Genomic DNA, 12,495 nt, shown 5'->3' on the forward strand with positions numbered 1-12,495 from the left:
CTGGAGTCATCTATACATGACGTCCTGCAATTTTTTTTATTACCCCGACGACCATCTTGACAAAACCTCAGCCCCCTCCACACACACAAACACACATTTATTTCGTCACAAAACTTTGACACTCCCGCAATAATAACGTTAACAAATAAAATTGGTTTGAAATCGCTGCTTTCTAAATTGTTTATTTTTCTGGTAGAAAAACAAAGCAAACTAACCAGTCTTGGCATGGCGACTCCATACGAAATTGTTAATGTTCTTAATGTAACGTCATCAGTATATTATGATGCCTGATGCATGCAGCCTTTTGACGTCATCCGCCTTCTGCTCACCCTCTGCAACTTATGAGTCGTATCCCTTGTTAACTGCAACTTATGAGTTGTATCCCTTGTTAATCCTATTTCGCAAAATCTTCCCACTGCTTACTAAAGTCATCGTAGATAAAAGATCAAAACAAAGGCTATCTAAAGTGAATGTCATGCCGTTACGAAATCGGGTTTTCTTCGCGTGGCACTTTACCAGCAAATTTACATCGTTGTGGCCAGGCCTGGCCCTTGGATGTGCGTGGCCCAAGGCAGCAAGCTATGAGCGGGGATCCCAAGCAAAACAATTCCATTTCGGAGTTGATTTCCTGAAAGCGCGGGGCCCAAGGTTCGCCTTGCCCCAAGGCTTGGCCTGGTTGCGGCAGTTGTATTCTTTTTAAGCAAGGGAGGTTATCCATGGTAAAAAATACGATCATGATATATATGGCGCTCAGGTTGTTTTTCTCTTTCAGCTGTGCTCTAGCAATCGTCACCAGGTCATCGTTTCAAAGAATCTGCTGTCACATTGTCTTTACTTATTGTATTGCCATAATATTCAAGCACGGAATTATATCCCTATAACTAATTTTCCAGTCCTACTAATTATGACCATTTAAAAGTTATATTACTCTGATTGATTTGCTTGTGGTATACGTGATGCGGTGTTACGGTAATATTTAACCGCGAATGAAGCAGCTGTGTACTCCGTTTGTTTCACTGACCAATCTTTATTGAACTGCTGCTATATCTACTTGTCTGCATATTTTACTTCTATTTGATATGAATCAAAGATCAATAAAAGTTCACACATGAAGTCGCATATAGTCTGTTATTACTCTTAGATAAAACAATCCTTCAACCTGTTTCAGTTGTTCTCTTATTTTAAATCAACTAAAATATACTGAACAACTTTCTGTTTATACAGTCCATGCAAATGAAATACTAGCTTTTGATACGGAAATTCATGTGTTGGTTGTGCACGTGTGTACACGCGCGCGAGAGTGTGTGTGTGTGAGAGAGAGAGAGAGAGAAGGAGAAAGAGAAATAGTTGAGAGAGAAAGAAAGAGAGGAAGAGATTTGGATTTTAACGTAGCTTTAACAATTTTCCAGGATGTCTGCAGTGTGGCAGTTATAGTGATGTCTAGCACTGAAGCATCATGCCGCAGACATGTAGCATCATGTCAGACCCAGTCATATTATCCTGACACCAGGTCTTAACACTAACTTTTCAATGCTGGTATAACTCTGCCGGGGTTCGAACCCACAACTTCTCGCATCCATGGCAGACGTTCTTACCTCTTAGGTCTACGGAGCGGCCACAGAGAGAGAGAGAGAGAGGAGGTTGTCGGTAAATAATACGTATGCTGGTAGTTTTACAAATATACAATACTTTTCACCTTTATGATTCTAGTTTTTTGTTTAGATGGAAACCAACTATGGAGCCTGGATTATGGTTAGCAAACTTACGAGTTATGTAGGTATAAACTGATGGTAGTGACAGACAGACATATAGACAGATGACGGGAAGCATATATTCAGCGAAAGTGTGTGTGTGTGTGTGTGTGTGTGTGTTTCCAATATCTAATATTAATATATGAAGTTGAAGATGCAAAGATGAGTTGAATCAAACATGAACTTTCCTTCATGGTTACCTGTAACTGTACCAACACAAGAAAAGTTATATGTACAGAGAAGCAACCAAAAAGAAATACAGATCGCGGAGCTCTCATTCTTTATTTCTCCAAAATAGTGACTTCACACAAGATATAATTTAAAGACGGTATGATAATATAAATGAAAAGGACAAGATTGTAAATTAATACGAACTTACATGATGCAAAAAAAAAATCACTAATGAAGTCCAACATGCAATTAAATATCACAAGCTGTGTTAACCATTGGAAGGTTGCATTCAATTTGCACAATGGGTTGTAAAATATGTAGGTTACTTAACAAGTCATCTTAAGTCACATGTTCCACAAATGAAAGCTGAAAATGAATCAGTTACATTTTAATGAAACTATTCCAATTTGTATCGGAAATTACCTTTTGCGGAACCAGATCTCATTGTATTGTCATCACGATCAAAAGTCACGAGGCTGAACTCCATGAACATTTTATTTTCTGTTTGGACTCGCGTGTTTTCTACTTAATGTAAGCAACAGCCTTCTCAGGTCAGAAAGCAACTGGATAAATCAGTTAAAATATAGTAATGCTTTTCTTTGGGACCATAGTAGTTGCAATAACCTCTGACTCACTCATTTGGTGCAATGATAAAAAAGATGTCAAATACTGAGATACGCATGAGTTTAGGTGATACAACCAATCATTAACAGGTGTTCCTTTTCCACCACTTTTCCATTACAGCTTTACATTCAACAGATCCTTATTTTAATCCTGGTTAGAAATACACATTTTCTCTGTATCCTCTTCTACTTTCATTTCCATGTCAAGTTGCCTCAAATTTTCTTTACACAACTTGTAGGTTACTGCGGCACACATTGTGTGACTGACAACACTGCTTGTTGTCCTTAGACGGTCCCTGTAAATTTGACATAAAGAATTAATTTAAATTGGAAATTGCATTAGAATAAACATAACGCTTGAAAACAGGCCACATTATTCATAAAGACATAAAAAACAGTTCATACATATTGCTGATGTAGCCAACTTGAACACATCAGTATACGTTAAATGTTTACATGTTTTCATGGATGTTCTTCCTTCCAATGAACTCAATGGCTGCCATCATTTGGTTCATCGGTCCACAAATCCGCCGATAAATAACACATGGAAGAAATTCCATGAAACATTGCATGAAATTAAATAATCGCTTTTTTAATACAATGCATCGCAATTTTCATAATTGTAAAGACGATGACATATGTACCTAAATACATAAATGTTGTGTGTGAGTTGTCTGAAAGAGCCAGTTTGATTTGTTGTAGGAATAATTCAGAAAATTTAGGACAAAACATTCAAAAACCATATCAAATGTTCATCTCCCTCCCCAGGTCTCCCCCTCCTGACTTTTACGCTTTCAAAATATTTGTATGCACAGTCTGAAACAAATTAAAAACAAATTAGCGTTTGTCAGAATTTGAATCGGACATCAATGAAAATACATAAAATATTTCCAGTCTTTTGGGTGAGACACGGAAATACATATTGAATATCGGTATCAAACAACAGTGTAACAATTAAGGATCAAATGGGTGCGTAATGGCTAGGACGCCATTATTTCCATTTAGAGAATGATCAGCTGAGAGAGGGTGACATATTAATACTTACAAGATCCACTCCATGGCTATGAGAAGGGATACCATGTCTACTGGTAAGCCGAGAGAGTTTAGGATCATGACGATAGACACAATGCTGGCACTAGGAACAGACGGGATAGCCATTGATGCAACAGTCGCCAGTATTCTAGTATAGATATGAAAATGCAATCACTTAATTAGCATATTTTAATACTATTAACATCTCTGTCTTGGAAAAAAATAAGATGGATATATTAAAGTATATCCTTTCATCAACTAAGCAAATGGACATAGATATATAAAAAAAACATAGGAATACGTGTTTAGTCTCGAATAAACAGTAACACAAGAGTGAAAACAACAAGCTTTGAAAAATATAATAATTTATTTCCCTAGAAAAATTCTGGAAAATGAAAAAAATTTGAACTTACGGGTTTTACGAATCAAATAAATAAAAAATCAAAGAATAATCCACGAATACAATTTTAGAAGTCCTAATAACAAAATGTTCTAAAGATTTTAAGTTCGACTCTCGACGAAGAATCCAAGATGGAAGACGATGACGTATGATGTAACCTGTAGTGTTGAAGTCTACAGTTCCTTGTAGAAACAAGAAATATTACTCCGGTTTTGGAAATCTGAATAATTTTTTATGAACGCTGTCCTTGTTCAACAATTTCATACGAGCACACATATTTTCCAGGAAAAAAGAAACATTAACCCTTCTGAATCCAAGTAGTTTGAAATAAATCCAAACAGCACAATAGTCACTTTCCAATGTAATAGCCCAACCGTGTTTCTCTAATACGATGGTTTAAAACTTGAATTTTACGCACCGGATAAGTGTCATGTGGTCATGTTTACATATAATAAAAAAAATCACGTAGCCCCTGTATGCCCTTGAGAAGACCCAATCATTTTACTCTAAGAAATACAATTTTAAAAATTGTTTACATCTTATATCAGTTGTCCCATCATGACCTCGACAACAACCAATCATTTTAATATAAAAATAGAACTTAATTACGTGGTTGCTACTAATTTTTTAATCAAGATCAGGATCTAGGTCAACACCTGGTGTTTACTAAAACGAACAGTCAAGGTCAGACTATTTTCTATTTAAAAAAAACCATAAATTTCTAACAAACAAAACTACAATATTTTGACATAAAATGAAAAATAAAAATATTTTAAAACTTACAAAAATTAAATCAGATATAATTAAATCAAATATACATAACACGCATGCAAGACAAACAGAGAGACACAATTTTGGGCGTTGGGTTTAGTGTGTCATAACACAGACAAACATGTTATTTAGTGCGGGGGAAATTGTGGCCAAGCGCCTTATATACAGCGACACCACGCAAGTCAACTCCTGGCTGATCAGATGGTAGGGTTCGAATCGACGCCCATGGATACATAGACATGCGCACTCGCCACTGGGCCACTGGACCAACATACATAATCGAATATTTAATTAGATGCAAAGTTGTTGGTTTTCTTTCGTTGTATATGATGCATTCTCTTTAGTCGGAATAAATCTTAATTCACAGGATTTTGGACAAATTGCATAGAAAAAATATGTTCATTTTGTTTCCGTTTTTCTCTCAGGAAGTGTACTTTTGATAAGACTCTTAAACTCAAAACCGAGATGGCAGAAGGGGTAGATATGTTGCAATTACACAAACAAATGTTTCACAGTTTTACCTTCGAAAAGGTTTGAATTTATGTCCATATTAATAATTAAGCTGCTCTTCCAGTAATAAACAGAAAGAAAACTAACTTTAAGACAATTTGCTTTTTAAAGGAAACATTGAGGCCTCTTAGTCGAACAATACTGAAAATTTATACAATCAATGAGAGCAATCCAAATGAAGAGGATCCTGCACTGATTGTATACTCCTCATTTATTGCATGGAATTCATAAGACTGCTTGTTGCAACAGGAAATACGTTGTGTCAGTGTAAGAAAATGAAACTCGGTGTATGTATGTATGTATGTATGTATGTATGTATATATGTATGTATGTATATATGTATGTATGTATATATGCATGTATGTATATGTGTGTGTGTATGTGTGTGTGTATGTATGCATGTATGCATGTATGTATGTATGTATGTGTGTGTATATGCATGTGTGTATGTCTGTATGTATGTATGTATGTATGTGTGTGTGTGTGTGTATGTATGTATGTATGTATGTATGTATGTATGTATGTATGCAAGTGTATATGTATGTATGTGTGTGTGTCTGTGTTTGTGTGTGTGTGTGTGTATGTATGTATGTATGTATGTATGTATGTAATGAAATGTCATGTATCAAACTACAAAGTCTACTATGCCATAGTTACATGACGTTATATCGTGACCCCGATTAATCTGAACATTAGTAATACAAAGGAGTACATACCCAATAAGGACGAAATTAAAAGTCGACAATTCTTCTCCAGACAGATTGTAGCAGAAAATGGATGCTGCTGCCATGTAGAGAGCGGAACCATTGGCACTCAATGTTACGCTAAATGGAATCACAAATCTAACTACTCGCTTGTCAATCTTGTTTGTGTCTTCACAGGAGGCTATCATTTCTGGGATTGCTACAGCACTAAGTAAAGATCGAACGGAACAGTTTATCAGAGGTTTTAGTGAATTAAGTGGATGACAAATTAAGAAGCAGTAGATAATGCAATAATAAATTATTTCAAGTGTACTCTGCTTAATTTATTCAAATTTCTACTATCGGAAATTTCTATATGGAAATAACCGTTAAAATCATCTGCTTTTCTGACTAAATTCTCATTATTTCGGTTGCAACTAAAAAGTATTCATTTTTTTCCCTTGGCATAAGAGCTATCGGAGTTATTTCCCTTACTATGCCTGTACCTATCCAGCGTCAAAAGATAAAGAACATTGAGAACAAGCAGAGGACTGAATCCAATGTCGAAAGCTAGAAATTATGGCAGCTGTAAGATACATGACAGCTATACAATTATAAGATGGTTGGATATAGTAGTACTAGTAGTGTCTTTATCATTTTTCTCTTGTCCATGTTCTAATTTTTTTTGTTTCTAAAACCAGCAAATGATTGTCTTGAAGAAATTGGACACTCAGTTAATATGTAATTCATATATACCATTCTTACCTCACAGATAGTCCAGTTTTGTACTCATCTAATTTCCACAGAAATTTACTTTCCGTTCCGACTTATGTTTGCATTCATCTTCTTATTGCTATTATTATTACAATTTCAATCCTCATCTACTGACACTGTTACCAAATACTATAGAACATGCAAGATACATCACTAACATTGCTTATGGCAGCGAAGGCAATAGCCCAGAGTCACGCTTATCGACAGGAGGAAGGCCTATTGATTTCTCCTTGTGAAGGTACTCGTATTACCGCCACCACCACCACATCCACTAATAATACTTATGTTGGAGGTACTATTACGAAGACCGATAAGCACTGCGGAACATTCCAGATATAGAATTAACGTGTTTCTGGCAGCAAAATCAACCACATAGGGCCTCGCTATGGATACGATGAAAGCGTAGGAACTTCTCTTGGTAAAAGCACTCCTATCATCATGTCCAACACCAGAACTAAAACAACTACAACTGTTACTATTACGAGTAGTAATGCTAATACTACTACTCGCACTGCTGTTGCTGCTGCCACTACTACTACTACTACTTGTACTACTAACATTATTACGACTACTGCTACTACCACCACCACCACAAACATCACCAACAATACTAATATTACCATTACCACTAATATCACTACTACAACTACAACTACTACTACTACAACTAATACTATTAAGATCACTGATACTACTCCCGCTGCTACTACCACCACCACCACCACTACTACTACTACTACTACCACCAACACTACTATTATAACTTCTACTACTACCACTACCAATACTACTACTACTACTACTACCAACACTACCACCACCAATACTGCTATTACTATTACCACTACTAATATTACTATTACTACAACTACAACTACTACTGTTACTACTACTGCTACAACTGCCACCGCTAGCATTACCACCAATAGTAGTAGTAATACTACTAACACTATTATTATTACTTCTACTACTACTACCACTATTATTATTATTTCCACCACCACCACTGCTACTACTACCACCACTAATACTACCTCTACTACCACTACTACTACTAATATTACTACTACTACTGATACCACTACTACAACTACTACTATAACTACTGCTACCACTACCACTACTAAGCGACATCTATGATATACAAACTCACGTGCTTGTGGCTGCGAAGCCAATCACCCATGGTCGCGCTATGGAGAGCAGGAAGGCATAGGGATTTCTCTTTGTGAAGGCGAACAGTATGGCCGGCAGGACAATCAGCTGCTGGATTACTATGGCAACCGCAACCGTAGCAACCAGCATTCCCATGGATCCGAAGACGCTAACGATGTCTCTAGTGCCCGCTATTGCCACGGCAATCAGACTTATCACGCCAATAGGTGTGGTCCTGATTCAAAATAAAATCACATCAATCTGTATTAAACGTGTAAGGTCATTTGTCTGACAAGTACATCACTTTAAGTAAGCCCTGAAAATACAATTATTTTGCTCAGAAAAATTTAGGAAAATAATGGTAAATTATTTCAAAATTTTGAAACTGTTGTCAATCACAATCATAACAATTTTATGCTTCTGAGTCTTTTATTATTTCACAGGCAATCCTATATTATGTTTCCATTAGTGTTTAAAAACTTACAAAATCACAACACAGAAAATTCAAGGAGCACATTTTATCCATGTTTATTTGTCATTCAATATGAATTATAAAACTCCCGACTTAGTTATTAACTAATCTGAGGTAGCGTTTCCAACTGAACAAAGCCTTTAAACATAATTCAGTCTCTCTGGCAACATAATTTTTTTTACAATATTTATATACTCACCATATGTATGCTTATGCAATTAAAAGTCAAAGATAACATACCACATAAACCACCGGACTATCACGACAACTATCTCAGATGCCGAGACGAAAAAGTGTAAGAGTGGTCTCCCTTTCTCTTTCAACGTTGACGCAGCGATGCCAACAAGAGTGCACGCTACAATCAGACCTACAAAACACAAGTTATTCTGTACACAATGACAAGGCTTATTACAAAGAATTCCGATCTTCGCATCATATATCACACGAACCTAGGTTCTCAATACACGATGTGTATCATATATTGATGTCCGTATTTACAAGAGTTTGGAATGTGTACAGGTATTTGATAAGGCTGTTCAAATAATGCGGGGCATTTCCATTCCCACTTCTTCCATAATTCCTTTTTATATTACCATCATCATCTTTACTTATGTACTTGTCTTTGTCTATACGTTAACCATCTCTGTTCAGGTCTGAAAGTGTTCATTATTTAAACATGTGGTCTACACAGAGCTACAACCTCGTTTTCGATACAAGAAAGTATTTAATTTAATCGTGTCATACCATTCATTTTTGTTTAATAATTGCCATATTCCGTTATCGACAAATTTCTCAAAAATATTCTCTGAAATTAAGTTCAACATGTTATTAGGAGTAAATATTTAAATACTGAAACAAAAATAACATGGTAGAAGGATTTATTTACTTTCATCGAAGTTCTCAACATCAACAAACCAGACGAAGCACCTTCACGAATGGCGGAGACTTTTGATTGGCTGAAGGGTCGAGTTACTAAAATACCATAAATGGTTTATTTGTAAAGAAATGATTAAATGTGATAGTTACGTTTAGAGAGATAAAGGACTCCAACAGTATTCGAACTAGATACCTCTAAATATAGTCCATTCACTTTATCAAGCGAGTTAATGTGAACAAAACGTACTCTGAGGGAAACTGTATGCATTATCTTGAAAACATTGCCAGCTTAAACCGCATTCTGTTTTGTGCAAAGCAGATTATACGTAAAGATTATAATCGTTAACCCAAGTAATTTATCTTTAAAAATAGAACGTTCCCTTCTTCTGAGAAAATAAAAAGTACAAATGTACTCGCTAGCGCTCAGTGGTAAATGTTATGTTTTTGATAAACCATAAACCGCACAATCAAACTTCCCCGCACTCCCCTCAGCCTCAAAACTCAAACTGAACAAAAAGACATGTTATGCTTTATTTGACTTCAAATTATGGCCGCAAAAGCAGTTACATTGGTATGTTGCCAATCTAAGATCCAGTATATTAAAAAATATCCACATGGGTTTTTCATTTTGAAAGTTAAATATTCAAGTTCAAAACATAGCCTCTTTCAGGTTAAAATTACCCTTATCCTCAGCGTGGCCGTTGGACAAGATAAAAAAGATGAAAGGGGCTAACTTGCTTGCTTAATCTTAGGTAAGCTTTAGCAAAACCTCTCGTTATAAAAATAGCGCAGAAGCTTGCGGTTGTATTCTATTATAAATCTTGGGTATGAATGCCTTGTGAGACCTCAGTTTGAAAGAACGCTCGGTAGCATAACACACATTAATTTACTCTCAAAACGTCTGATCGGAGTTGTAAAAAAGTATTCATTCTACTAAGTAAGCATACTATATAATACAATGGTATTACTATGATATAAGTAACTCACTTCAGGTGATGGCTTCAGGCCACCATTACTTATCACCTATTACCGTTCAAACATCTTTCGACGCAGTTACACAACACTCAGCTCCGACAAAGCAAGTGACAGTTGTTTCGTCCTTAGATCGTTCATGTTACGAACTCATACCTATTATATTAGCGCTGTCTGTCTTTCCAACATTTTTCGTCAACCTTTCCACAGTATCAACTAGCATAGTGCCATTTGAAGTATTCCTTTCGACGGTCTCAGTCAGGGTGCTGTACCTGGTTTGGGTTTTTCGGAATGTAGCTTCCAATAAGTTGTCGGGGAAAAAGTTCCTAGAGTGCAATATATATATATATATATATATATATATATATATATATATATATATATACACACCTCTCTCCTCCTCTCTCACTTTTTATATATAAATATATATGTATATGCATACAGTGAGAGAGAGAGAGAGAGGGAGGTGAATGATTATCAGATCAATTTATTCATTTCCCGTTCCATTCTAAATTAACTAATGGCCTGCCAGCAGGTTTGACAACTTTTTAAAAGCATGAGAAAGTGTAAAGGACAAAATTATACCATCTATAAACTAAATAAGCAATTTCTTCTCCACATTAAATACTATTTTAATGGCAATTTGTTCAAAGACCACGAAGACATACAAAATGGAATTACCTTATTAGATCCGCTATTATATCCTGCGTTTCTAGCGCTGGCCCACTATTTATAGTGTCTTCACTTTGTTGAAAGCTACTGCCCTTACCTGGTAAAAGCCAGAAATAAATTAGGCAAAACGTTGGACTTAAAATACGAGACAACAACATTCTTTATTTCAGTTTCGATTGCAAGTTAAAGATTTTTCTAGATGCATTTGTGTTGTTTTTCTGACACTACAATATATGATAAAAACGTATAGACGTATATCAGTATATCAATACCTGTTTTTATGGATTTAATATAGTTTCATTTTTCAATTCAACCTCATGAACATTAAGGGAATGTTTTCGTTCCTTTCGTTTATAATTAAATTCATTCTAATTTAGAAATAATGGCGATAAGGTATTACTCTGTCTCACCATGTTAACTTACGGTCATGTGGAATACTTTGGACTTCTAGGCATTGTCTCTGTATTTAGTGTAAGTGTTTGAAGGAATAAAAATCATAGTCTACTGAGTGGTAATTACAATCTTCCTATCTAAATCACAATTCACCGTGTGGTAATTACATCTTCCTTGTAGAACACAGTCTACCGTGTGCAAATTATAATCTTCCTCTGTAAAACACAATCTACTGTGAGGAAATTCCATCTTCCTTGTAGAACACGATCTACCGTGTGGAACTTGCAGTCTTCTTTATAAAACACAATCTACCATTTGAAATATATAATTACCATCGTCATCTGTAAAACACAATCTACTATGTGGTGATTATAATCGTCTTCCTCTGAAAAACGCAACCAACTCCGAACTTATTACACATATTCTTCTGTAGAATACACTATCTCATCCCCAACTCCATTTTGGAATTCGTATTTTAAGATCCTTAATATTTATCAAGTGGAGTATATTTTTAATAACTGTTTGATTTTGGTAATTTACGGAAGGTTATTTAGTGCAGAGGCGATTGAAGTAAAGTACTTTGTCCAGAGATGCACGGAAGTAGCCGACCACGGGTAATAACCATATGTCTATGTAGAAAATACCTCAACCTCCTCTGTCAATAACCTCAAAGTCTAGCTTGTGTTCTGGTTGCAACCTATGTGCTCTCTCATCACGAGATCGTCGAGCTGAACCTAGAGTGTCAAAGCAGTTTGAAGCTTGAAACCATACAGCAACAAAACATAATGATATTCTGACCAGATTAACGTCGAAAAAGGACAAATAAAATATGCGTGCGTTACAGACCGAATTTCATAATTGTATTAAGATTATCCAGTATTTGAAAAACAAATTGGGCTCGGTCTAATTAAAATCAGATCTCGACTATCCGGGGGGTGGGGTGGGGGAGATCCGTCAGCAACCGCTTAGTGCGCAATGGTCTTATGACCTATTTTATTATCATAATCGCTCATTTTATCAACCAATCAGATGAAGTCTTATATTTTCGCATTTAGGAGACCGAGCAGTATAGCTGAAGAGCACCAGTGTGTGCCCAACGATTTGATTCACTTTCAAATATATGAAAGCTGCATTTCCTTCGGCTAACTCTAAGGTCATCAGAACATGTCCCCTAAGCGGTTGCTGTCAGGTCTTCACCCAGGACAGTGGAGATCTGATTTTAATCAGATTGAATTGGACTTGG

At 35.9% G+C, this 12,495-nt stretch overlaps 1 protein-coding gene across 3 annotated transcripts in view; it reads right to left on the bottom strand.

Moving 5' to 3' along the window:
* Positions 1 to 2,014: 2,014 nt before the first annotated feature.
* The window catches only part of LOC149800154 (excitatory amino acid transporter-like), a 36,293-nt gene continuing 25,812 nt past the window's right edge, over positions 2,015 to 12,495 (bottom strand). For all 3 annotated transcript variants that reach the window (XM_089959751.1, XM_089959752.1, XM_089959753.1), the window contains 7 exons: positions 10,869 to 10,956; positions 10,344 to 10,513; positions 8,580 to 8,706; positions 7,869 to 8,102; positions 5,975 to 6,169; positions 3,591 to 3,725; positions 2,015 to 2,841 (listed from right to left, as the gene is read on the bottom strand). In XM_089959751.1, coding sequence (XP_089815877.1) covers positions 2,691 to 2,841; positions 3,591 to 3,725; positions 5,975 to 6,169; positions 7,869 to 8,102; positions 8,580 to 8,706; positions 10,344 to 10,513; positions 10,869 to 10,956 — 1,100 coding nt within the window. In that variant the 3' untranslated portion in view covers positions 2,015 to 2,690. The remainder of the gene's footprint in view (positions 2,842 to 3,590; positions 3,726 to 5,974; positions 6,170 to 7,868; positions 8,103 to 8,579; positions 8,707 to 10,343; positions 10,514 to 10,868; positions 10,957 to 12,495) is intronic.

The sequence above is a fragment of the Sinohyriopsis cumingii genome, chromosome 5 (assembly GCF_028554795.1).
Source record: "Sinohyriopsis cumingii isolate HCF-2022 chromosome 5, ASM2855479v2, whole genome shotgun sequence".
NCBI classification, from domain to species: Eukaryota; Metazoa; Mollusca; class Bivalvia; order Unionida; family Unionidae; genus Sinohyriopsis; species Sinohyriopsis cumingii.